The sequence below is a fragment of the Ascaphus truei genome, chromosome 3, assembly GCF_040206685.1.
Source record: "Ascaphus truei isolate aAscTru1 chromosome 3, aAscTru1.hap1, whole genome shotgun sequence".
Taxonomy (NCBI): Eukaryota; Metazoa; Chordata; class Amphibia; order Anura; family Ascaphidae; genus Ascaphus; species Ascaphus truei.
The window spans coordinates 60,421,285-60,447,371 of NC_134485.1; the positions used below are offsets into that span (position 1 = coordinate 60,421,285).

Here is a 26,087-nt window from a genome sequence, read left to right on the forward strand (position 1 = left end):
CGATTTCATCCCCGACTTTCTGGAGCCCACAAGGGTATCTCTCTCTAAACATGAAATCTCATCCTGTGTGGTTTGTAAAGAATTTGGTTCATAACCCCTTTCAATAAATCTATGCTTCAGTTCCTCAGAGTGAGAAAGAAAACCCTCCCTAGTAGAACAATTCCTTCTTAATCTGAGGAACTGTCCCTAGGAATCCCTGAGATCAAAGGGTGTGGGTGGCAGCTGTCTGCTCTAAGAAAGGAGTTCCGTGAGTTCTCCTTCTATAGGTATTGGTTTGAATTTGTTGCTTAATATCGATATATAGTAGAAGGTCCAGAAATTTAATTTGTTGAATATTATAAACGTGAGTGAATTTTAAATCATAAGTGTTATTGTTGACATACAGTATGCAAAAAAAGATTGTAACGTGTCTATGTCCCCCTTCCAAATCAAAATTAAATCGTCAATAAAACGTTTATAAAAAATAATATTATTTCTAAAGGGGTTAGTGCTACTATAAATAAAATGTGCTTCCCACCATCCCATAATTAAATTGGCATAAGAGGGGGCGAAACATGTCCCCATCGCCGTGCCTTTACATTGCAAATTAAACTTGTGCTCAAATAAAAAATAATTGTGTGTTAATAAAAAAGTGATTGCTTCTATAATAAACGTTGTGTTAAAAAGTGATTTTTCTGAACCTTGTAAAAAATACTTGACTGCTGCCAACCCTAACTCATGTCTAATTATTGTATACAAAGAGGTCACATCAAGTGTGACCCATACATTTGATTGATTCCATTTGATCTCCTGGATTTGTTGTAGTAAGTCCACAGAGTCGAGGATGAAGGAGGGCAGAGCTCTAACAAAAAGTTGTAAATATTTGTCTTGTGGATCTTTGGGAGATGTTGAAAGATCGGGACAACCAGGGTAGGGCTGAAGATGAAGTCATAAATTTGTTACTGTCGCATTGAACACACTTTTTCCCAATTCCAATTGTTTCAATAAGTATGTTAATATTTGCCATTATTCATACGTATCATTTTTGGTTAATCATATATATCTTTTGGTTAATCGTTAATACTGTAAGGCTTATTTTGAATACGAAAATTTAAAAAGGGACCGTTTTGAATACATTCATTTAGAATTTAGAGTTATATGTATGTTATTATATATTTGAAGGATAAAGGGTATCTTCTATTTCTATACTCTAGAAGAATAAGAGATTGTGTTATAATTTTCCACACTAAAATATGATATCCCTATGTACAATATCCTTATGTTTAATAAATCTCTCTTTTCTATGATATATTATTCTAGAGATTTCCATGTGTATGTTTATGTTTTTTTCACCTTAAAACAAGGACATATTGGGTAGATGGATTCTGCAAGAAAGATTATAATGAAACAAAATAATAAATATACATGTAATGAATAATAGATACAGCTAAACCCCGTTATAACGCGGTCCTTGGGGTCCACAACCCAATGACCGCGTTACAACCGGGGTCACGTTAAAATTTCACTGACATCAGCTCTGGAGCTTCCTCATTACAGATTTAAATCTCCTCCATTTTGCCGCCTTACCAGTGCTCTCCTCTTCCTGCTGTCCACGTGCTCATATCTCTCTGCTCTGCTCATCTCTCTGCTCTCTTGCCATCGTTTTTTTCAAACATTCAATTCAATGCTTTATTGACTACCAGACACAGACACAATTAAACATTAATACATTTTGTACAAAACACATGCAGGGATTGAACTCGGGACCTTCTGATACCAATGCCTTGCTTCTTACCTCTACACCATAGGCTTGGTGTGACAAGACAGAACCTATAAATATATTTATCCTCTACAACACAAGGGACATGTCAATGTGAAATCTTAAGGCAATTTCTAGCTGTCTATGACATCACACAGTTCTGTGGTGTAGTGGAAGAACTCTTACCAACATATGCAAGGGTCCTGGGTTCAATTCCTGTATGAAATGGTATAATTAACTTTTATAATAAATTATTATTTTAATTATGTTGTATAATTTATAAATATATAATTCTTTATTATTCTTTATTAAGTAATAATTATTCATTAATCAATAATGATGTATCAATAATAATTCATTATTAATCATTCTTTATGATTAATTATGTATTATTAATAAGTATGATGATTAATTATTATTAGCAGTTAATTAACTAATTAATAATTAATAATTATGTATTAAGTATTATTAATAATTATTTTTTAATAATTATTAATTAATAATACTATTATTATTAATTATATTATGATTAATAAGTATGATTATTAATTATCATTAACAATTCATAATTTTGACTAATTAATAAATATTACTAATACCTATTAATTATTAATACCCAATTAGTAATAATAATTATTAATACTTAATTATTAATAAAACTTATTAATACTTAATAACTATTAATAATTAGTAAGTATTAATAATTGTTGTTAATAATTAAGTATTAATAATTATTATTACTAATTGGGTGCTAATAATTATTAAGTAATTATTAATACTTAATTATTAATAACAATTATTAATACTTACTAATTATTAATAATTAGTAAGTATTAATACGTTTCATTAATAAGTAAGTATTAATAATTATTATTAAGTATTTAGTAATAATTATTAATTAGTTAATTAACTGTTAATAATAATTAATAATCATACTTATTAATAATACATAATTAATCATAAAGAATGATTAATAATGAATTATTATTAATACATCATTATTGATTAATGAATAATTATTATTTAATAAAGAATAATAAAGAATTATATATTTATAAATTATACAACATAATTAAAATAATAATTTATTAAAAAAGTTAATTATACCATTTCATACAGGAATTGAACCCAGGACCCTTGCATATGTTGGTAAGAGTTCTTCCACTACACCAGCGGTGCGCAATCTGTGGGGCGCGACCCCCAGGGGGGGCGCGAGACTGCCGACGGGGGGCGCGGGGTTTACAGAGGCCCCGCGCGCTTCCCGAAGGCACTTAAATTAAGTGCCGGGGGAGCTGCAGGGCCTCTGTAAACCATACTTACCCGTGGCTCCGGCGGCTTCCTCCCGGCGTCGCCATGGCAACGCGGCGTCAAAATGACGCTGCGAGGTCATGTGACGTCACGTTGCTATGGCAACGTGACGTCATTACGCCGGAGCGCGGGTAAGTTGGGGTTGGGGGGGGCGCGGGAGCGAGGGGACAGCCGTCAGGGGGGCGCAGGGAAAAAAGTTTGCGCCCCCCTGCACTACACCACAGAACTGTGTGATGTCATAGACAGCTAGAAATTGCCTTAAGATTTCACATTGACATGTCCCTTGTCACCAAGCCTATGGTGTAGAGGTAAGAAGCAAGGCATTGGTATCAGAAGGTCCCGAGTTCAATCCCTGCATGTGTTTTGTACAAAATGTATTAATGTTTAATTGTGTTTGTGTCTGTGTCTGGTAGTCAATAAAGCATTGAATTGAATGTTCGAAAAAAAAAAAACCCGATGGCACACGACGGAGAGATGACGTGGACAGCAGGAGAGAGATACGGGCAGAGAGATGATGAGCACGTGGACAGCACAGCTGTAAGAGGAGAGAGAGTGTGTGTAAGGCGGCAAAATGGAAAATTTGAGATGCAGGTAAGCCGGCAAAATGGAGGCTTTCAATTCGGGAGCCATGCTCAGACCGCGTTATAACCGATTCGCGGTATAGCGAGGCGCGTTATAACGGGGTTTAGCTGTATTTTTATTATATGAAAATTAATGCATTTATTGACCAGTTTCTATGGAGATCTAGGTATGTCTGTTTGGTATGTTTAAATTTATATCATATATGACCAACAATATGATTTATGACAATAGGATGTATTTTATTAATAAAACTGTGTGGTTTATATGTCCCTAGTTTTCTACCCAGTTACAGGTGACGACGTGGGGGTGTGGTTATCCCTTGTGGCGTGCTCCCATTGGTTCTTGGGTCCTTAGGTGGGAGGCTTCCTTCCCCATGACTCACTGAGTCTTAATGAAGGAGGAGTTCTAGTCCGGTGTCTGCCTGGGGGAGCCCCCTCTAGTGATGACGTGGGGAACGGATTATCGCGTCTCAGCGCTCACCGGAGGATTGACTTCAAAGGGGTAAGTCACGGACGTCTTAGTGCTGCCTGCGCGATCATTATAGATGCAGAGGCGAGTGGGGATTGTAAGCTTTCCTACCGGGGTATTTCGGGAGGCGTGGGGGCCGTCCCGACGGGTGTATGACGTCATCACGCTTTGTGGACGTGTCTACGTTGTCACCTTTTGGCGCGTAAACGGGAAGAAAGTTTTTTGTATATAAGGAAGTAATGTTTGGTACAGTACATGCTCCTTGATAAAGTGTTTTTATACGAAACGCTTAGGAGGGTGTTCACCTCCATTTTTTAAGATGGCCTAATAAAGAAGATTTTTATACATTCATTTGGGACCCATTCCTGGCTGTGCGCCAGTTTTTCTCTTGTTTGTTCCTGAAGATTCTTCTTATCTCACTCTACTTGGCTGCACACCCATCAGGATTTTGGACAGGGGCATCTGTGAGTATCATTTATTATTCTTTTCAAACACATTGTCTGTCCAGGATCCCAATGAGGGTTTGACTGGGTTTATAGCCCTTATCATACCCTTCAGGGACAATTTGTCTGTCTGGGGACTTTACTACAAGCATCAATCAGAATATCTCCCTGTCCTATCCTGTTCAATTATATAATACATATACCATCATATGGAAAGGTTCCAGCGTTGGAGCGCCTTTGTCACTTTAACCTCTGAAAAACTTGTGCAGACTTGGTTTTAGTGTTGAGACTATAACTTTTCCATATACTGTACTTGGCTTCCTTAGAGGGTTGTAAAATGCCTTGCAACGTTACGGGCAAATTTGTCTGAAATCCTGCTGCAAATGTATTTCTTTTTGGTTAAGGAATTGTTCAGAACTTTGCCAAGCTAGATACAATACATTCGTATTTCCTATTAATAGAATTTATAGATATCTCATGTATGCTCTAATTTTTTTTATATATATATATATATATATATATAAAAACAAATATCCTGGGAATGATATAGCGCTTTAAAAAAAAAAAAGCCACTGTAGAAAGCATACAAATTAGAAAAACATCATCAAAACAATATTTAGAGAACAATTATGATCGATCGCACTTATAATAACGCACAAAACATCCTTACTGCAAACAAAGTGTAGTATTTATTAAAGATATCATACACAAGAATATGAGATGCAAACTTAGAAATTGACGTCTGTGTGCTCGACAATACTTAGTGAAGTTCATTTTTCAAAAATTACAGAGGGCCAAGGACGGTAAATATACTGTACACAATTTTGCAATGTTCCTGTTTATAAAGCATGGTTTCCTTATATAAAGCAGATTAGACAATTGATAAATATCCACTAAAGCAATCCATAATGCTTGTTTTTTATTATGACCTGTACCAGAGGATCTCCCAAAGTCAATCCACAGCACACCTACTGTAGCAATCGGATAACTTTCTGGTATCTCAGATAAGAGCACTTTTTATCACAAAATGGCCGCTTGGGTTAGCCTTTTTTTTTCCCCTCGACGGCCAATACAGTGCCATAATGTCATCTGGAAATGACATCCCAGATTTCTATTTGTGACCCCACAGCAATATTTGGAGTCTTAGAAACTGACACAAAAAGGCCACAAATAGGCCACAAATATCTCTGGAACTAGGGGATCCCAGAAGGTCAGGGACCATGTATCTGCTGAAATGAACCCATTGGTTGAGGTTACATTACAAAAAAATGGGATTTATCCTTTAACCCCTTTACAACAAGATGAAAATGCTTCAGAAATGTTAAGCAACTCTGTATATGTAATTCCCAAAATGCTGTAGCTTATACTGCTAATGATACATTGGAGATTATTCATTAAACTGTGATAGTGCCATCATTGCACCCCGGATTGTATATTCGAAATGAGGCATCTAAGAGGGGATGTGATAACTATATACAAATATAATATAAGGGAGAGGGAGTAGCTCAGTGAGTAAAGACACTGACTGGCACTGAGTTTGGAGCAGTGGAGCCTGGCGTCAGCTCCTTGTGATCTTGGGCAAGTAACTTTATCTCCTTGTGCTCAGGCACCAAAAACATAGATTGTAAGCTCCACTGGGCAGGGACCTGTGCCTGCAAAATGTCTCTGTAAAGCGCTGCGTAAAACTAGCAGCGCTAAACAAGAACATGCTATTATTATTATTATTATATATTCAGGGACAGTACAAGTAGCTTTCAAAAGAACTACTGTATTTATCCAAAGGTAGTACAAAGGACATGGGTCATCCCTTAAGGTTGCAGGAAAGCAGATTTCACCAGCAACAAAGGTAAGGGTTCTTTACAGTAAGGGCAGTTAAAATATGGAGACTGTGACGGCAGATACAATAGATTTGTTAAAAAAAAGGTTGGACATCTTTTTAGAAAGGAAAGGTATACAGGGATATACCAAATAAGTATACATGGGAAGTATGTTGATCCAGGGATTAATTCGATTGCCAATTCTTGGAGACAGGAAGGAATTTATTTTTCCCCTTATGAGATATCATTGGATGATATGTCCCTGGGGTTTTTTGTTTGTCTTCCTCTGGATCAATAAGTAAGTATAGATATAGGATAAAGTATCTGTTGTCTAAATTTAGCATAGGTTCAACATGATGGACGCATGTCTTTTTTCAACCTCATCTACTATGTAACTATGTAAGATTCAGTGTGATAGTGCCCCGATCATCACTATCACAGTTAATTACAGCTGCAGTTCAAGTAATATCCTGCATGTGTGGTTTTTTTAAATAAATCAGTTCTGTAGTAAGAAAAAATACTTTTAGCATTTTCTGTTTTAAAAAAAACAACTTTGAAAGACCAATTTTCTTGTATTCTATTTTAACAAGCATGCTTGTTCCTATAGCAACGATTTACATTCCCCATATTTAAAGATGTCGCAAAACTTTGCCGATTAATAGACGGAGAACGAATTGACCGGCAGCTATGCAGTTCTTTAGGTACGTAGAGATAGACCAGGTGAAATTATTGAAATTAAAAAACAAAAACGGGAGCCTGAACTGCAGCTTTAATGTGAATAACCATTGAAAGTGAGAAATGAATCTCATGTCTTGGAAAAACTAAGACCCTAAAATGATTAGGGATCATAACTAATCTTAACAACACAGGAAAATGACTGCCTGCTTTTAACATTAACTCTCTGCCCCTAAAAATATTACTAGAGAAATCTTTACTGTGTTGACACAGTAAGTGTCTTGTCAACTATTACTTGGGAAACAGAATATGAATCCACTGAGGAATCCTAAATGTACTCTTCTGAAATTGTGTTTTATCAACTGAAGCCGATAAGATATTTTAGCTCAGATGTGGTTGTATTCATGAAACATTGCCCTATTTGCTACATTTTTACAAAATGCCTCCTGTGTATTACAGGGGGGGGGGGGGGAGGGCAGTTCCAGTTAGCTACATATTTTGGAACTGCAATGAAATTAAAGCACTCAGTAATGTATCTCTTTTACTGCCATCGAACAACTGTTTTATCATTTACATGTCAATATTTCCCCCTGAAAATAATAACTATGAACTAATAGCACAGTGACAAATACATTGTGACATAACATACAGTATATCACTGTTCTCAAACGTATTGTTCAAAGTGGCCAGGTTAGATATAACATGGAAGCAGAAATGTATCACAATTTACTTTCACATATATAAAAAGACAAAACACCTGTCTTATTGCACAGACTGCAGTTGCCTGAGCAACTATTATGAAAATAGCAGGCTTTCAGTTGAAAAAAGCAGTTAACAACACATTTGCTTCAAAAAGCTCCTTAGACCACTTATTAAATGGTCCTTTGGTTATTTGGTTTCATGTATCTACTTTACATTTTGGAAAGTTGTTTGTCTGTTTGCTAAGCATTTAGACACCTCTTAAGATATCCTAACCACATTTTCCAGGATGGTTCCAGACATCAAGGAGCAGGTTTTTGTTTGAATAAAATTCACAAATTAGATCACTGATGACATCACATATGACATGATTCCATCACACAAACCTCAAGCTACCACTTAATCTTGGTCACTCTGAAAATCAAATTTGCAACATACAAAAATACAGGAGCAGCCAAAGTTCTTCAAGAGTTTGAAATCATTGTTTGGGATGAGAGTACAATATCCCACAAACACGAATTAGGGGCTCTCAATCGAACACTTCATGACCTCAGAAGCGGATAAATTATTATGGATGGAGTTGTTTTAGCCGGGGATTTTCGCCAAACACTCCCTATTATAACAAAGGGAACTATGGCTGATGAGCTAAAAGAGTGTTTAAAAAAACTCATATCTCTAGCAGAAAGTTACTAAATTAAGGCTTACAACAAACATGCAAGTTGATTTAAAAGGTGATGATTCTGCTGGCAGATTCACTCAACAGTTCTTGGTGAAGGAAAACTTCCAGTTGATTGACTCACTGGACTCATCAGTTTTCCAGAAAACTTTGTAGATGAGATAGATTTAATAAGACAATAGAGCTTATTCTAGTAGCTCCGATGACTTTGCTGCAATCTCCCTGCACAGCTCTCACAGGTGATTGCAGTGTTTTTATTTTTATTTGAATACTAGTGTACGGGGAGTAGGGGGTCCGCATTAATTTCAGATCCGGGGAACCCTGCTTCTTGAGATACAAGACGATATTTCCTATGTGTTTAAATGTCCCGATCACGTGACGCGGGACTTTTAAACAATGCAATGAGATACAGACATCCAATAATGGGGCCTGTAACTCGGGAAGCAGGGGGTTCCCAGACCTGAAATAAACGTGGTCTGATAGCATGTTTATTGGGGGCAGAGGGGATATAATAATAGCATGTTCTTGTATAGTGCTGCTAGTTTTATGTAGTGCTTCACAGAGACTTTTGCAGGTGCAGGTCCCTGCACCGTGGAGCGTAAAATCTATTTTTGTAGCCTGAGGCACAGGGAGATAAAGAGACTTGCCCAAGGACACAAGAAGCTGACACCTGGAATTGAACCAGGTTCCCCTGCTTCAAACTCAGTGTCAGTCTGTGTCTTTACTCACTGAGCCACTCCTTCTCCCATGGGATGGATGAAGGGGGGTTGTTTCCCCATGGAGGGTGATTAGGCCTGCCAGGATGGTAGTGGGAGGAATTAACCCCTTCACTACCCTCTGCCACAAACAAACATTAAAAAACACAACAACCCTAATACCCACCTCCTCTACCCCCAACAACCCCCCTCACCACATACAGCAATGGGCAAAATTACTATTATCCAAATATGGATAATAGCTAATTTGCCCATTCAAAATAAAACATTACCAAGCCAGCATAAAATAAATAAAACTTCTACTTACCCCTGCCAGGAGGAAGGCCGTCCTCATCTTCCTCCCCGTCCTTGTCCTCTGTTGGCAGGAACACAACAATAAAAAATACAATTTAATGACCCCTAACACCTTAATCACCTTAGAGGTAACTAACCACTAGGCCTAACCACCTTCCCCAGGTCAACTACCCCCACAATCTACCCATTGAGTAGCACAGTGGTACATCATGACCATATATTATTGGTAGTCAATAGGCAATGTAAACAAATTAAAATCACCAGAAATAAACGATAATCAAAAAAATAAACCATAATAAAAAATCAATCACAAAAAATAAACCAAGAATTAAACTAATCAATCACCAAAAAACAAGACTACTGTAAACTGAGCAAACACCAAAAAAAAAAACAATGACACAAAATAAACAAGAATACAAATAACAATCTACAAAAAAACATATCAATGAACTATAAAAAAGCATTTGCAAAATCTGCATTGCTTGTCACTGTATTTATCTATAGCCCCAATGGGGTGTAGATAAATACATTGCCAGTCAATGAGCAAGCAAAACAGAATTTTTTTTAAAAAATACAATAAAAAAACCTGAAAAACAAAAATTACATGCATTCAATGTTTTTCTTACCTCGGATTGGGGCTGTACCATCTGACACTATCCGAGCGGCCATGTTTAAATTGGTCTATTGCGCATGCGCAATGTTACATAGATCGAGGGCAAATTGGTTCCCTGCAGACGCGCTGATTATTTATTTATTTTTACTCTGCCACTGCTCGCGCATGCGCAACTAGCTTCGTTTCAGCACGGCATGCGTTCCATTTCCTGCAGGCGCCCCCTCTGGTTCCATGACACGCATCAAGTGATTATTTGACTTTTTGCCTTTCACCCCTGGCCTGCGCATGCGCAGTGAGTGTGTTTCACAACAGGGGCGTACCCCTGCGTTCCAGACAACGCTGGGGGATCTAGACACTTGGTAAGAGACCATCAACATGCTGCATTACCATACAGGTATTATTTTATTTGTTACACCTGTATGTTATGTGTTTTAGGGTATTTATATGTGTTCTGTTGCACTCTGTATTCACATCACCTTGAGAAAGGTCCCGCATGTAGGACCGAAACGTTGGTTATGATGTCTTGATAATACAAAGCTTTTTTGACCATCTTTTGGAGTGCTGCCTCTTGATATTCGTCTCAAACACGGTATCGTATTGCCTATATATATATATATATATATATATGAGGAATATGTTTTTCAACGAGCCAAGGAACTGCAGCAGCAAGCACTGCGCTGTGGTCACAAGAAAAATACAGGAGTTTTTCTTAGCATGTGCACATCCAGTATCACTGATGAGAGAGAATGTGTGCACAGTACTGCTGATGTTTCAAAACATACCAAAGTAAAGAAGAAAAAAGAAAAGTCTACAGAGACGCCTGTGAGAGCTAGAAACTCTGCAATCACCTGTAGGACTACCAGCTGGGGTTCTAGCGCTACAGTGAAAACAGCTGCAGTAGCGCCTCCCGAGGTCAGGACAAAAATACAACTCATATCACCACAATGGAGGATAGGATGCGGCATTCCTGTAATGAACCCTACCCCACGGAAGAGTGTCCCTTCCACTCCTATGAGAGTAAAGATGAAGATATCTCTTATGGGGAATAATACAATCGCAAGAAAAGCATGGTGGATGCTGTGAAACTGCTGAAGTTTCAAACCTAGAAGGAGACCCCAATACCCCTGATGGAAAGGAGTCATCCAAAGCAAAAAGGCGGGGGAAAAAAGAGGTTCTCCAAATACCATGGAAGGATTAGACACATCCGCAGATCCTGCAGAGGCAAAGGGGGTCCAAGATGCCCTGCAGCCTAGAGGAAATGGAGACTTCGTCCAGCAGATGTCTGAATATCCAGAGGGCCCAAGGCAGAAGTCGTGTACCCCAAAGACGTGTCTGTCTGGTGCTGACAGTGATAAACCCTTAAACTATATCAGGGAAGCGGAGCCAGAACCAATGAGTGACGATCCCTTGACCAGCCCTGAAGATGCCCTGCAAAATGCCAGGCATGACTGTGATCTGCTCCGTGAACAATTGAAACTGGAGAGGGAAGATAACGCTGAACTACAGAAGACTGTTCTCGCAATGTACTCTGAATCCGGGACCGAATTAGAAGGATCTAAGGACAGATCTAGATTCTGCAAATGCTACTATTACCACCATGGTTGAAAAGCAGAGCTAATCTGATTGAATGATTGCTAATCTGAAACAGAAGTATGAGGAGGCACTGAAAGAGAGTAGTCTCACTCAGCAAGAGGTTTGCAATTGCCATAGAGAGGTGGAAGTCTCTCAGAATGAGGTTCACAGTCAGAACTGAATAGAACTGAATGCCTCACACCAGGAGGTCAGCAGTGTATGGACAGAGGTGGACATATCGCAGAATGAGGTTCATACTCTCCGCGTAGCACTAGATGCCTCACACCAAGAGATCAGTAGTTGCCACACAGAACTGGACGACTCTCAAAAGAAACTTCATAGTCTCGCTGAGGAGCTGGACATCTCTCAAAAAGAGTTCAGCAGGCATAATATGGATCTCAAAGTCTCTCAGAAGGAGCTTTAGACCCTCAACCTAGAGATTGAAGTCTCGCACCGGGAGACCAGGAGTCTCAAATCAGAAGTGCGTAAATGGAAGGAGGCCTTCAAGGAGGCCCTGAATATTACAGAGACTGCAAAAAGAGAAAATACAAGGCTGAAAGAAGAAAATGCTGATTTCACAGACCACGTCAATGAAAAGAAGTAAAAGCTTCAATAGCTATAAAAAATAAAAAAACTATTGGAAGATGAAAAGTTTGAAACATTGGAGCAACACGCACAAGCAAAACACCTTTTGCAAAACCAACTGCAAGGTCTGCGTACGCGCCTCCAGAATCCCAAGGAGAAGCAGCTAACTATGCAGGAAGAAAATCTGCAGGCTGCTAAAGAAGTACAAGTGCTGATGGGAGGTCTGATTACCCAGTGTGTCCCCAGAGCAGCATTAGGAACTGAAGGCTACCCTGAACAACACCAGAGCTTTGCTGGAGGCCAAGCTTAGTGGCCAGGTGATTCGGTACAAGAGGGAGCACAACAAGGTCCAGAAACTGAGGCAAGCAGCTGCGGCCCTAGCAAACAAATTCACAGTGCTCTACAATATAATGAAGGATTGAAGGATACATGGAAGCAACCTCAGGGAAAGCACAGGGAAGAGATAAAGACCCTGAGAGGAGAATTGCAGAATGCACTCAAGAAACAGGGATCTCTCGCGGATGAAGTAAACTTGCAGAAAAGCCTAGTAGTGGAAGAGCTTGAAAGACTGAGAAATGAGATTACAGTACTGCAGGGAGAGAGTATGAAAAGACTTTACGGACAGTGGTTAAAACCTTGAAGTCTGAAAAGAGTAAGGCTCTGCGGACCAGTAAAGTACAGGTGTCTCCACTACAGGAAAATTTATTGGCACTGCCCAAGCGTCGGTATCCCACAGTGACTAAAGCCCATGAAGACAAGGGTACAGTGAGAGCTGGGCACACCGCTCAACTGCAAAACGAGATTGCAAAGTTTGAAGCACCTGAGCAAGCCATAGCTAAACATTCAGCTGCCCAACAGGCAGCAAACAAAGGTATAAGTGCAGAATCAAAACCAAAAGAATCCTTATCTGATGAAGCTGAAAAGATAGGATGTTCTCTGGAAATGGATGTGGAATCTCAACTCAATTCCAAAGAAACTGAACTGGCAACTTCATTGAAGGGAAAAAGAAGTGCAGAAAGACAGCTTCAAGAGCAGATAACTCAAATAGCTATTCTTGAACACTACAAGTGATACCATGAAATGGCATGAGTCTAGGAGAGTATAAATAGATTCCAGATATCAGACTAATTCAAAAGTCAGCTGACAGAGGCTTTGCAAGACCTGAGCAAGGGTTACAAGGAATGGACATTTAGTGCTAAAATGGAGTCCGTGGAAAAGATGGCGAGAGAAAGCTATTTGCGTAAACGCTCTGTGACTGTTGCCATACAGTCTGCCTACAAAGAGAGGATCGCCCAACGCAGGGAAAATCTCATGACTATGCGGTCAGTAGAAAGACTGTACTTGGAAAAAGTCCTCCTCGAGCGACTGAGTTCTGATCTCAAGCACCTTCTGGAGGAGGCACTAATAACCTGGAGAAAGGGCTCCATTCTCTGGGAAACTGAGGGTTCTCTTCCTCCATCCACTCTCATTCGAGCCGCAGAGATATCTCGAGTGAGAGTGGAAGGATGGGCTTCGTCCGTGGTAAGCCAGAGCATACCACAAACAGGGGAGGTATGTAACAGGGACTTATCCCTGTTGAAGAAACTCTCTAAAATCCAGCAGGCAATTAACCAGACTCCACCTGGCCAATTAGGTCTCTTAGAAAAGCCTCCTGTTTCCAACAGGAGAGGGATTCCTTAGCTCACAAGGGAGCTGACCAAGGAGAAGAAAGACTGCAGAGATTTCCTTAGCCCACAACTGGACTGACCAGAGGAAACTATGTCTTGATGCAAACAGAAGGACTGTATGCTGACAGCAAGACGGGACAAGACCTCTATAATGGTCACAGACATTTCCATAGCTCACAAGGGTGCGGACCCAGGAGAGCAGAGAGGCCTTCCCCTACAGCTACAAGAACAGATAAGAGACTTTCTTGTTGAACTGTTGTGTGTGTGTATATATATATATATATATATATATATATATATATATATATATATATATATATATATATATAGCTGGAGTAAAGGTGTAGATATTCTCCAAAGTGGAGTAGGCCTTTATTTTGTTTATTTGGAATGTTTTGCCATGTTAAAGGTAGACAGAGGATGAGACACGCACTCAATATCAATGGTAATAGAGGTGGGGTACTTAGCTGCCGGTGCGCTGGTCATGGGGAGCTCCTGTAGTCCCAAATGTTCCAGTACAAAGAAGAAGAAGCAGGCACAAGGTCTTACTCAAAAAGAGGTTTAATAAGCCATAAAGTCCAATGTTTCGGCAGTCAAATACTGCCTTTCTCAAGGTGAAGGTGTTGCCGTGTTAAAGGAACAGGCGCAATAAAGTCTTATTTTAGTTTCACCTTAAAAACGGTCTCCATTGCATACCTCTGCACACATCCCTTACACTCCTATTGACACACCCCTATGAAATCTATTCTAGGTGCGGGTGTTATCCTCTTTAAAAAAACACTATCTCATAAATTGAACCTGTAAGGAACATTTATAAATAGGGGACTAATGATTAGACCTAATCCTTCTTGAATGATGATGATGATGATGATGATGATGATGATGATGATGATGATGATGATGATGATGATGATGATGATGATGATGATGAATGATTGTACTGCCCCCATAATCCCACATTCTACTCAGGATTCCATTGATCAAATTCATGATTTTGCACTACTATACAGTAGCTGTAAAACCTAGTTGTTATTCTCATGACATCCCTATTCCTTGCATGTATTATTACATCTTCCATATCATGTTGTAGACAGTTGTGTAATTCTTTTCATATGTCATGTCCACTTCCTTTCCAGTGCATCTGCCATCTCACTCTCCCGTCCTCAGAGTGACCTTCATTATCCACAGTTATTTGTTACCTGCCTCTCAACCAGTTATTTATCCATTCAACCATTTCAGGACCCACTCCAAGATTGGTAAGCATGTTAATAGTCTCCCATATGGAAAGTGTTCAAACTATGTAAACCACATTCCATGACATACTGTACTACCCATATCACAACTGCAACAAATCAATCATCTTTTTTTTAACGTAATCTCCCTTGAGTGATTTAATGCTACCTTCATCAGTGTGAGTTTTTTTTCCATCACATATTCAACCTTTCTTTCCAGCATTGATGTTTAAATGAATGTCTCTACTGCTGATGATAGGATTTCATACCTGTCTTTTCATAGCTTCTTCTGGATTATCCCTTTTGTAACAATATCTATTTCCCCTATTCTTCAGATCCTGACTGTCTGAATAGACTTATCAATGGTACTTTAATCACCTCAACTCCTTTTGTATAACTGGATGTATTCCATCTGGTGCTGTCACCTTGTTAACTTCAGGATTTGTAAGATCCTTCAGGTCTTTTGTTCAGTAAGTGTTCTGATATTCACCCGCCCTTCATGTGTAATTTGTTACTTAAATGGCATTCTACTACCCAACCCTTCCTCTCTGGATGCTGATTATAAAACAATAATCATTTATGACCGACTTTGTCCTGTTTTACCTTAGGGTATTTGTAGAAGTACATTCTTTATTCCATTTTGCTAACCCCTTTATGCTTTTGCAAACAGTTTAAGTGCAAAGAAAATCGGGCCTTATTTACTAAGCAGTCTTCTGCCCACCAGGTCAATGGCTATAAGGTGTCTTCCAGCACCGTAAGATGTCTGATGGCAGAAGACTGGATTAGAACACATGGGTTTATATCGCATATAATTAACATATAGTATGCAATGTTCAATTGTCAAAACTGTGACAAAGTGATTGGTGAAACCTGGCGCTAATTAAATGCTAGTGATCACTTAAAATACAGTGAATATATAACACACATATGATGGTGTAAAAAATTAAAGTGACTAAAAATAGTGCAATTGTGAAAAAGTAATATAAGTTGTAACCCCCTGCTCAGACCCTCTGGAAGGGACTGTCTTGACTGGTCCCAGATGATCAATACGCTTTTTCTCAACCCAGGGGGAGCATGTGGGAAAAACAACAAAGAAAAAACACACTAAGTGCAGACAATAGTGTTCAATGATGAAATAATGTGATGCTTGGCTCCTATGTGCTGCCTACTCACAGAATGTCAGTAGGATAAAGACAGTGGCGGGATATGTGGAGTCTGGTGGGTCTCTCTGGACACAGACAGGAAGCAGCTAGGACTAGAATATCAGGTGCAGACGTACATGGAAAGATAAAGACAGACCTCCATGGTGCAGATCAATGATACAAGGATAATATTTATGTAATAATAAAAATTTGCACTTACAATGTTAAAAATCAATAATAGCGTTTTATCACTATATCAGTGAAATGGAGTGTGTAGATGGTTGCCGCAGCTCACCGCACCGCCGACGTCCCGGATGGGCTATTTCACAGGTTCTCTGTAGCTCCCTCTGCACCATGCAGTGTGGGGATCGCCTCCAGCGCGACACGTCACTTCCGGTGGGCACGATCAGCTCCGTCGCGTCACTTCCGGTCCGGCAACAGATTGACAGCTCGCAGCACCAATCCTCTCACTTCCTAGACGGGTCCACTCTACGTGTTTCGCCAATGGAATGGCTGGCTGTGTCAGGAGTATGGAACCCCCCCTTCATGCTAAACCTTATATACCCTGCTTAATTGCCGGTATTCTTAACCTCTGAAATGCTGCTATGGGGTCTATGACTATCTAGAGACATGGTTGGATGTATTCACATAGTCAATGTAAAAAGGGGAATAAACAAGCAGATTGGAAATTGGGGAGATACTCTGATAGTATTCCATAATGTGCAAATCCAGCAATATAAATAGCGGTCACTATATATATAAGAGAACTAGGGCTTTTGAGGTGGGGAGTGGATACAAGGTATACAAAATATGCAAAAATATATTAAAAAATTTATAAAAATACATTTAAAACTAGTTTAAAAAACTTTATTGTTAATGTTTAAAAATAAAAGTATATTTTAATATATATGTTTAAAAGAGTTCAGTGGTAGTGATGGGTCTAAATCCATCTTTATAGTTATGAAAATGTGAATACACCCCAGAAAAATACTATAATATATTATATGATTAATACCATTATATAGCTCTTATTGAAGGGATGGTGTAGTAACAGCATAGGAATTCTAGTTTTCTAGTTTTAAATGTATTTTTATAAATGTTTTAATATATTTTTGCATATTTTGTATACCTCGTATCCACTCCCCACCTCAAAAGCCCTAGTTCTCTTATATATATATATATATATATAGTGACCGCTATTTATATTGCTGGATTTGCACATTATGGAATACTATCAGAGTATCTCCCCAATTTCCAATCTGCTTGTTTATTCCCCTTTTCACATTGACTATGTGAATACATCCAACCATGTCTCTAGATAATCATAGACCCCATAGCAGCATTTCAGAGGTTAAGAATACCGGCAATTAAGCAGGGTATATAAGGTTTAGCATGAAGGGGGGTTCCATACTCCTGACGAAGCCAGCCATTCCATTGGCGAAACGCGTAGAGTGGACCTGCCTAGGAAGTGAGAGGATTGGTGCTGCGAGCTGTCAATCTGTTACCGGACCGGAAGTGACGCGACGGAGCTGATCGTGCCCACCGGAAGTGACGTGTCACGCCGGAGACACCGCTGGAGGCGATCCCCACACTGCATGGTGCAGAGGGAGCTACAGAGAACCTGTGAAACAGCCCATCCGGGACGTCGGCGGTGCGGTGAGCTGCGGCAACCATCTACACACTCCATTTCACTGATATAGTGATAAAACGCAATTATTGATTTTTAACATTGTAAGTGCAAATTTTTATTATTACATAAATATTATCCTTGTATCATTGATCTGCACCATGGAGGTCTGTCTTTATCTTTCCATGTACGTCTACACCTGATATTCTAGTCCTAGCTGCTTCCTGTCTGTGTCCAGAGAGACCCACCAGACTCCACATATCCCGCCACTGTCTTTATCCTACTGACATTCTGTGAGTAGGCAGCACATAGGAGCCAAGCATCACATTATTTCATCATTGAACAATATTGTCTGCACTTAGTGTGTTTTTTCTTTGTTGTTTTTCCCACATGCTCCCCCTGGGTTGAGAAAAAGCAATTGTCAAAACTGACAGTGAAGAATAGTAATTGTGCAAGTCAGAACATATCTATAAAAATCTATTATTTGTTAAAAGAGATCCTTTCATCTTCTTTGTGCATAAGCAATGAGGAGAAATGCGCAAGGGCATCACTTTAAGCTTTTTAAATATCCACAAGTTTTTTAAATAAGCCGCATGTTGTGAGAATTGATCTTTGTGCAAATTAGAAAAGCTGTAAGGTTTCGCACATTTCCCATAAATTGCACATACATTCCCAGACACGTTTTACAATCCCACAAATTAATGATGGTCAGGTTTACGGGTTCGAAATCCAAACTTCACAAATGTCAATGTTTGCTGGGATATCCGAGTAGAACGTTGGAACAAATGTTTGAATCCGAGCAAAATGCAAGTCAAAACCCGAGACAGGCTCAGCCTTTATTTTTTTTAATAAACTTGGTGAGCTTTTGCGTTTTTTCCCTACATTATTTTTTACCACACCAATTAAGTTCCAGAAATAACAAAATGCCCCCAAAAGTTTTTTTAAACAAAAAAACTGTGGAAGTGTCCACCATATGCAACGCTATATAAGTTGATACACGATGCTGTCTCGCTTGTGTCCTAATAATAGTCTCTGTAAAGTAAGACAGGTTTGAGTGAATTTACTTTGTGAGTGAATGGTAATCACTGAATGAGACAGTGATGCATGGCATTTTTTTATGAATGAGGGAAGATTTTATGGCAAATTATTATCGTTTAAATGTTACTGATGTGGCAGATGTTATTGCACCTATTATAACACGGTATTTCTGAATTCTCACAACAGTTTCCAGTGGCTCCATTTCTTTTAATGGAGATGTGACAAATAACACAATAAACTTTGCAGCAGCAGTAATGCATTATCATGCGTCAATGAGTACAATAACCTCCCGTTACAGCTATATGTCACTGCATATATATCTTACAGTGTAAGACAATAAAGAGTCACACTGCTCAACAAGACTTTGTAAATGTGATAGTTGTAAGCGTAATATTCTGCCCATTTGTCAAAAGTGAGTGGCAAGCAAGGGGTTATACAGTACCTGTGCAACTAGAGAACTACAACAGCATGATTGAAGAGACAGTGAGAAGGAATCACAGTGATCTCCAATGAGGATTTCACTTAGTGGAGTTCTTTAACCCCTGTGGTATAATCACTGCCACATAGGCAATTTGCCTCATATCCTATCAATTGCTTTCCCTTCCTGATTTTTAACCAGAGCCCTATTGTATGAGCACACTTGATTGCATTTTTATATATACGCGTTATAATCTGGATCGCGTAATGGCTGCCGCACAAGGACTTACTCGGCATCTGCAGCTCTCTCCTCTCTCCCTGCTTCATCAGGCTGCGTGCATGTGCACACATCTCCAAGGTTTTTTTTTTTTTTATAACATTCAATGCTTTATTGCTAACGGACACACACACACAGCTCCCCCCTACACTAATAATTTTAGCATACCATGGAGGAATCGAACCCATGACCTTTCATACACTGGTAGTGATTCTTTACCTGCTATACCAAAGGATTCAGTACTGTGCAGCTGCCATTTTAAAGTGGTCTGTCTTTTTTTTCAGTACATTTTAGATTATAGTGGTATTTTCATGTGTAGCCCTGGTAAGAAATGGGGCTATAGTTCTATCCTCCTCCTGGTATAATCCCTGGTAAGGGCAGGTTGCCAGGAGTTATCATGGGTTTCCCCCACTTCAAGCACTTGCCCTGAATGATGGAGGTAGGTCACCTGACCCTGTGTCCAATCAAGAGACACAGCGGCGGTGCCTACTGAAGTCATATATGAGCAGTGCACTTCCTATTTAGTGTCTGTGCTGTCTGTACTGTGAGTTCAGAGTGAGTTAGTGTTAGGAGTGAGCAGCTCATGATTAGAGATGCTATAGCTATAGTTAGTGAGGTAGGTGGACTAAGTACCTCTCATCCCGCTTAGGGGGTGAGGGAAGAGCTAGCCCCACTTTGGATGCCTTTGGTCCAGAGTGGCGGCAGGGACCATCACAAGGGAGAACAGTAGTGGACTGTGCATCACTGTACCTGTCGGCTGCTGCTGCTGCCCAAGAGAATAAAGAGACTGCTGCTTTTAAAGATAATCCTTGTGTGAGACTGGAATCTCTCAATCCCTGGGAGGGGGATTTCTGTGGTAGGGATTCCCCCCTGCATCCCTGGGGCTTACTACAGATGGAGGCGCTGCACCATTCAACGAGAACGAAGGCATTCACCCCAGTAACCTGTTCCTGTTGTCCCCCATGTCATCGCGGGAGACTCTGGCCCTCCTGTTGCCAGCAGGTATGCACCACACAGAGACATATAGCCAGACCCCAGAACACCTTAGGGGACCTGATCTGCGATTAGGGGGGGGGGGAGTATGGGCTATACATGTGAAATGCATAAATCACTTACTATATGTTAAATAGTCCAAGGAAGCAGTTTGTCATTTTCTGTATGTTCGAAATTATTAGAGGGTACACATTGGAGTACCTAAACTTTGAGATTTATTAAAGTTATTTTTTGTACATCAAGTTGATATTTGGTATGCAACTGCACTCTTGCATTATTTAACAGTACTTAGGAATATGAATGCTGTGACTTCCCATCCTGAATTCATCTGGGTTTAATATTCCTGATTATATTTACAAATTGTCTAAGTAGAACATTGCATCATAACATTTGGTGACAGTCTTAACTAGAAAACCTTTTGTAAACCCTTTGCAGCTGCCAACAATCACAAATGAAACTACCAATGTTTTCTTCGTTAAGGATATACATTTTCACCTGATTAAAGTCCATATGGGGAACCAAAATGTTAAAATGATATACTGTACTGTATGTCACTTTGTATTTTGGCATGTGACTGCACCTTTGGACTATATTCCGTTGCACCACACTAAATACCTAATATATTTTATTTTAATAAGTGAATGGGTCACTCAATAAAATACAGCAGAACATGGTTGGAAAACCCATTCTACACCAACAAATGGGGAAAAAACTATTAAAACACAAGGTTCTGCCAATACTGGACGATGTCTAAATGCTTTCTATTCTTTATCCAAGTTGTGTACTGCTGAGCAGCAAATTTTAGTTTGAATAAGAAATTAAAGATATATTTCAAGTTGCCTGGAGTTCCCAACAGCACCCGCATAAATTTCCAGAGGCAAAAATACTGTACTGTAATGCAGCTAGGCATAACAAGCCAGCCATTCCATATGGACATAGTAATTATTTGGAACACGCAAACAATACTCTCTGCACATTAAAGTTCACTGAAGCCTGTATTTTATGTATTTACTGTAGGAACAGGAAGGTTACACTGATTTGATTGAACTGTCCTGGCTTTACAGGATAATAAAGTCTATTTTTCACTGAGCTGCATACCATGTGGCATATGGAAGGTATTTAAAAACCCATCAACTCATTGCAACGCTATTGTTCCCAACACTGCAACTCACAATTTGCTCATATTAATTCTGGTTGACCATTGCTGCATTGCTGGAATGAAGACTAATACAGTGTGTCATTTTTTTGGCATGTGAAAATGCTGCTCCTCAGCATCATTAACTGAGGGAATGCAAAAGCAGAAGAAAACAAGGAAAGGCGATACTCTTCGGGTCGGCTTCATAACTGGATGCAAAAATGTTTTGGCAGTTTATGATTCAAATTATGCTAAAAATAATTTGGCTAATTATTATGCTTATTGTTGTTCTTGCTCAACACAGTAGATGCTCTAATATGTAAGAACCTGGCCAGGGGAAGTTTGATCTCGTTGATTTAAGTTCAAAACAGTATCAGTTTATTTTTTTACAATTGATTTATAGTATACTTGAGACATATGCACATTACACATTTCTTATTTGTGGTAAAGTTTTTATTCGGTAAAACCCAGTACTTTCAAAAAATGATTTTGTCTGTCTCGTCCATGTACAAAGGAGGGAGATGGTGTCTCGTCCAAAGAGTGTAATGGGCACTAAGAACTATGAAGTAGATTATACTATGACTTTGAGGGGCCTAATAAAGAAAAGGTTACTGCTGGTTTGTAATTCAAAATTCAGTTTGGCACTTTTTTCCTACTATGTCTTAAAGGTCGATAAAACTGACCTAGAATTCAACAAACCCATATGAATTTTCATGTCCTGAGACATACAGAGGTAGCAGGACTTACTGTCTCCGGAGATTTCGTGGCGGAAAAAGCTTAAAGCCACAGCTCTGGAGATAGCGCTGCCGTGGTCGCGCTGCAGGGGGTCCACGCTTTCAGATCCCCCCATACCCCCACCCCACCCACCCCACCCACCTCAGCGATAATTCTGCGGCACTCGGGCAGTCATGATCATGCGGCTTGCCCAGGTGCCGAAAACTGTAAGTCTTGCTACATCTGCACACTCAAGGACCATTACATTCCTACAGCAGCCACAATTTGTTTCACTATTCCAGCACAATAATACCAATACTGCTAATATATGAATCATCAAGATGAATAATTAGGTTAGTAGATTAGCACTTCTGCACAAAACCTACAATGTGATGGAAAAGAAAAAATGCAATACTGTAAGTCTTTCCACCTTTTGTGGACCATTAGACCACCAAAAGAGTACCAACAGTAGACTTATTGCTACACATACCTCTCACTGGAAGTATTCTTTAAATCTGATATGTTAAAACATACTGTAGCTTCAATTATGATTAATACATTATTTGCCTACCATTTTCATAGGACTACAGAGTGAACATTTTTCTGAGGCAGCAGTGGAATGACCCGCGGTTATCATACAGTGAATACCCTGATGATTCTTTGGATTTGGACCCTTCTATGTTGGATTCTATTTGGAAACCTGATTTATTCTTTGCTAATGAAAAGGGGGCAAACTTCCATGATGTGACAACAGACAACAAATTGCTGAGGATTTTTAAGAATGGAAATGTACTTTACAGTATCAGGTAAGGGGTTGTGTCTTTCTTCTTTGCCTGGTAAACTGTTTTATTGCCCTTTTACAATAAATTGTGTATCTAAAAAAAATTAAATAAACAGGGTTAAGATGTACAAAGAGGCAATACTATTACTATAGCAGGATGGGTGGCTGTTTCCCCTTGCTTTGTGAAATAAACTCCTATTGTAGTCATGCACTTGCCCATGCTTAGAATCGGAAAATCTTCTGGTCATACATACACAGTATGATGTTTTAAAAACTGGAGCACACTTGATGAGTTTGAGAAACAGGTGAGTTTCAGTCATCTCTTGAAGAAAATAGTGGCCTATGGAGTCAGGGAATGAGACCAACATAGTATAGATACTGTTACATTTTCTTATAAAAAATGTATGGCCTATTAATTGTTCTGCCATTAGGGCCTAGATGCACTTAAGTCCTTTTAAATAAAGAACAAATGTGTCCAACCAATCAGGAACACAGTTATGTTCCCCTTATTCATGCTGTATCCATGAAGCTAGTTATATGCAAAACTAGCATCCATACTACATCTCATTAGAATAGAGTTAATGACACGTTATTTGAGGATAATGTTGCATTATCCTCCATTAATGTGACGTTATACAAGTCTTGCCGTTACTCCAATTTAGACCCTGAAATTTGTTTGTTAATGGAGTGGACATTGAGAGCAGAGGGAAATAATGCAACGTTATTTAAAACATGCCTGTTGTGTTACACCCATCAAGACTCTACAAAAAAACAATTTCAGGGTCTGAATGGGAGTAACACCAAGTTTAGCTATGACACTGGGAATAATGTAACATTAAGACCCCACGTTAACCTTAATGGACTAGGGGATGATATGGTAATGCTTCACCTGCATATCATTTACACCTCGTTATCACTAGCGTCTGTTATACTTAACGCTATGCTCTTAATGGGAAAAAAAACATGGGTTAATGTTACATATTTGTCCTTAGTGGATACAGCATTCCCATTATAAGTTATATAACAGGCAATGTGTACTTTATTAAATTGGACTCTCTATGTCATTCTCTCCTTCTCCAGAAAAACCCATATTTCAGTGTAGTTTCTTTCAAATGTCGAATGTCACTATATGAATTTCGGCTAAAAGTTCAAGCAAACTTTTAGAACATAGACCAGGCTAATTTGCACAAGTTCACCCATCTCTAGTAGCCAGCCGATTGAATAAGGAAGGGTGAAAATAATAGCTGTGTAGATTAGGTAGGTAAATAAACGGACAAATGGTTATAGCAAAGTAATTGGTATCTATTTGCTTGTGCTTTGAATGCTTCTGCTAAAGCATTTGTGTTGATATTTATATGCCGCATGCTCCGTTTTACAATCCCTACAAATATTTGCATTTATTGTGATATCTTCATCAGCTATTGCCACTGCTAATTTACATAAGAAAATATATGAAAACTTTTTTTGCTATGATATTGGAGAACTACAGTATGCACGTGTAAGGCTGCGCTTATAGTGCCGGCGATGTCTCGTCACAACAAATGCATTGTCGCCATTGCGTGCGCTTATAGTAAACGCGACGCGACGGAGCGACGGCTTGGTGGAAGTCATCTCCATTTGATTTTTCCAGCGACCGCAGCCTGACATCACCATTGCGTCGCCGTCGCCGGAACTATTAGCGTAGCCTAATATATATCAGAATTTAGAATGGTACCAAGGCAGATAAGAAAAATAACACAGCTAATTTACACTAAGAAGAAATCAGAAAGGAACATCTCTGTGCAATAAACAGGACTTGTGATGTACAGTATGTTCATTTTCATATGTAGAGAACTTTCATTACTTTCAGTTCACCCAGAGAAAAAAAAACATAGGGTGCCAATTGATGATAATTGAAAGCATATTAATTTAAAGAATATTTTGCAATAATTTATTAGCATCGCCCTTTTTTTTAGGACAGTTTTCTAAAATACACAAGTACGTTTGTTATTCTCTTCAATGTAAAAACACAAATGTGTATTTTACATAGTTACATAGTTACTATGTAACTATGTAACTATGTAAAATACACATTTGTGTTTTTACATTGAAGAGAATAACAAACGTCAGCATTGTACCATGCCTAATGCATGACAGCTCATTGGTGTACTTCTAATGCATCTGTGTTTTGCATAAGTTGTCAGAATTTGTAGCTTGGGCAAATGTCAAGAACATTATCCAGTTCATTTCACTGTGGCACCCAACTGCATTATGTTTTCCAGTGAAATGGCACTTGGTGTCACTTAAACGAGAAAATAGCATTCTATCCGATGTAATGATTTGACAGGCTATGTGCACGTTTCCCTCTTCTTATACATTGCTTAGATAAGTAGTTAAAGATTCAACTGAAGTTTACACAACAATCTTTCTTACTAATTAGTTCATTTTAACTTGCCAAACCTGAGAATCTATGTTAAATAAAGTTAACCACTAAATCCAAATATTAGAGCTCAAGTCTGTAAATTGTCACTATCACTAATGGTCCTTTATTCATATCAGACTTATTTATTTGTTAGATTTTTTTTTTGGTGGGAGGGCTATGTAGAACCTGAAAATAAATTTAATTTTCTATCCTTGGAAAAAGAGGAACTCAGTTTTAGAAGTACGTCCAAATCCCCAAAATATGGTTCACTCTAACTTTTGACATAAGAAAAATCATAATTAATGTACTCACTTGCCCTAAAAAAAAGTACATATTAAATCACGTGAGTAGAAAAGCACTCGTACAAATATACTATAGAGTTATGCATATTGTAGTCCACCATGGTAACAGACAATCTTCTTCGACCGGCATCTTCTTCGGGCTTGTTATTGGACACTTTCACCTGTAAAATGAGAA

General features: G+C 38.9%; 1 protein-coding gene across 4 annotated transcripts in view; it reads left to right on the forward strand.

Annotated features, from left to right (window-relative positions):
- GLRA2 (glycine receptor alpha 2) overlaps window positions 1–26,087 on the forward strand; it is a 211,697-nt gene that overhangs the window by 47,267 nt on the left and 138,343 nt on the right. For all 4 annotated transcript variants that reach the window (XM_075594091.1, XM_075594090.1, XM_075594092.1 and 1 more), the window contains one exon: window positions 23,011–23,234. In XM_075594091.1, coding sequence (XP_075450206.1) covers window positions 23,011–23,234 — 224 coding nt within the window. The remainder of the gene's footprint in view (window positions 1–23,010; window positions 23,235–26,087) is intronic.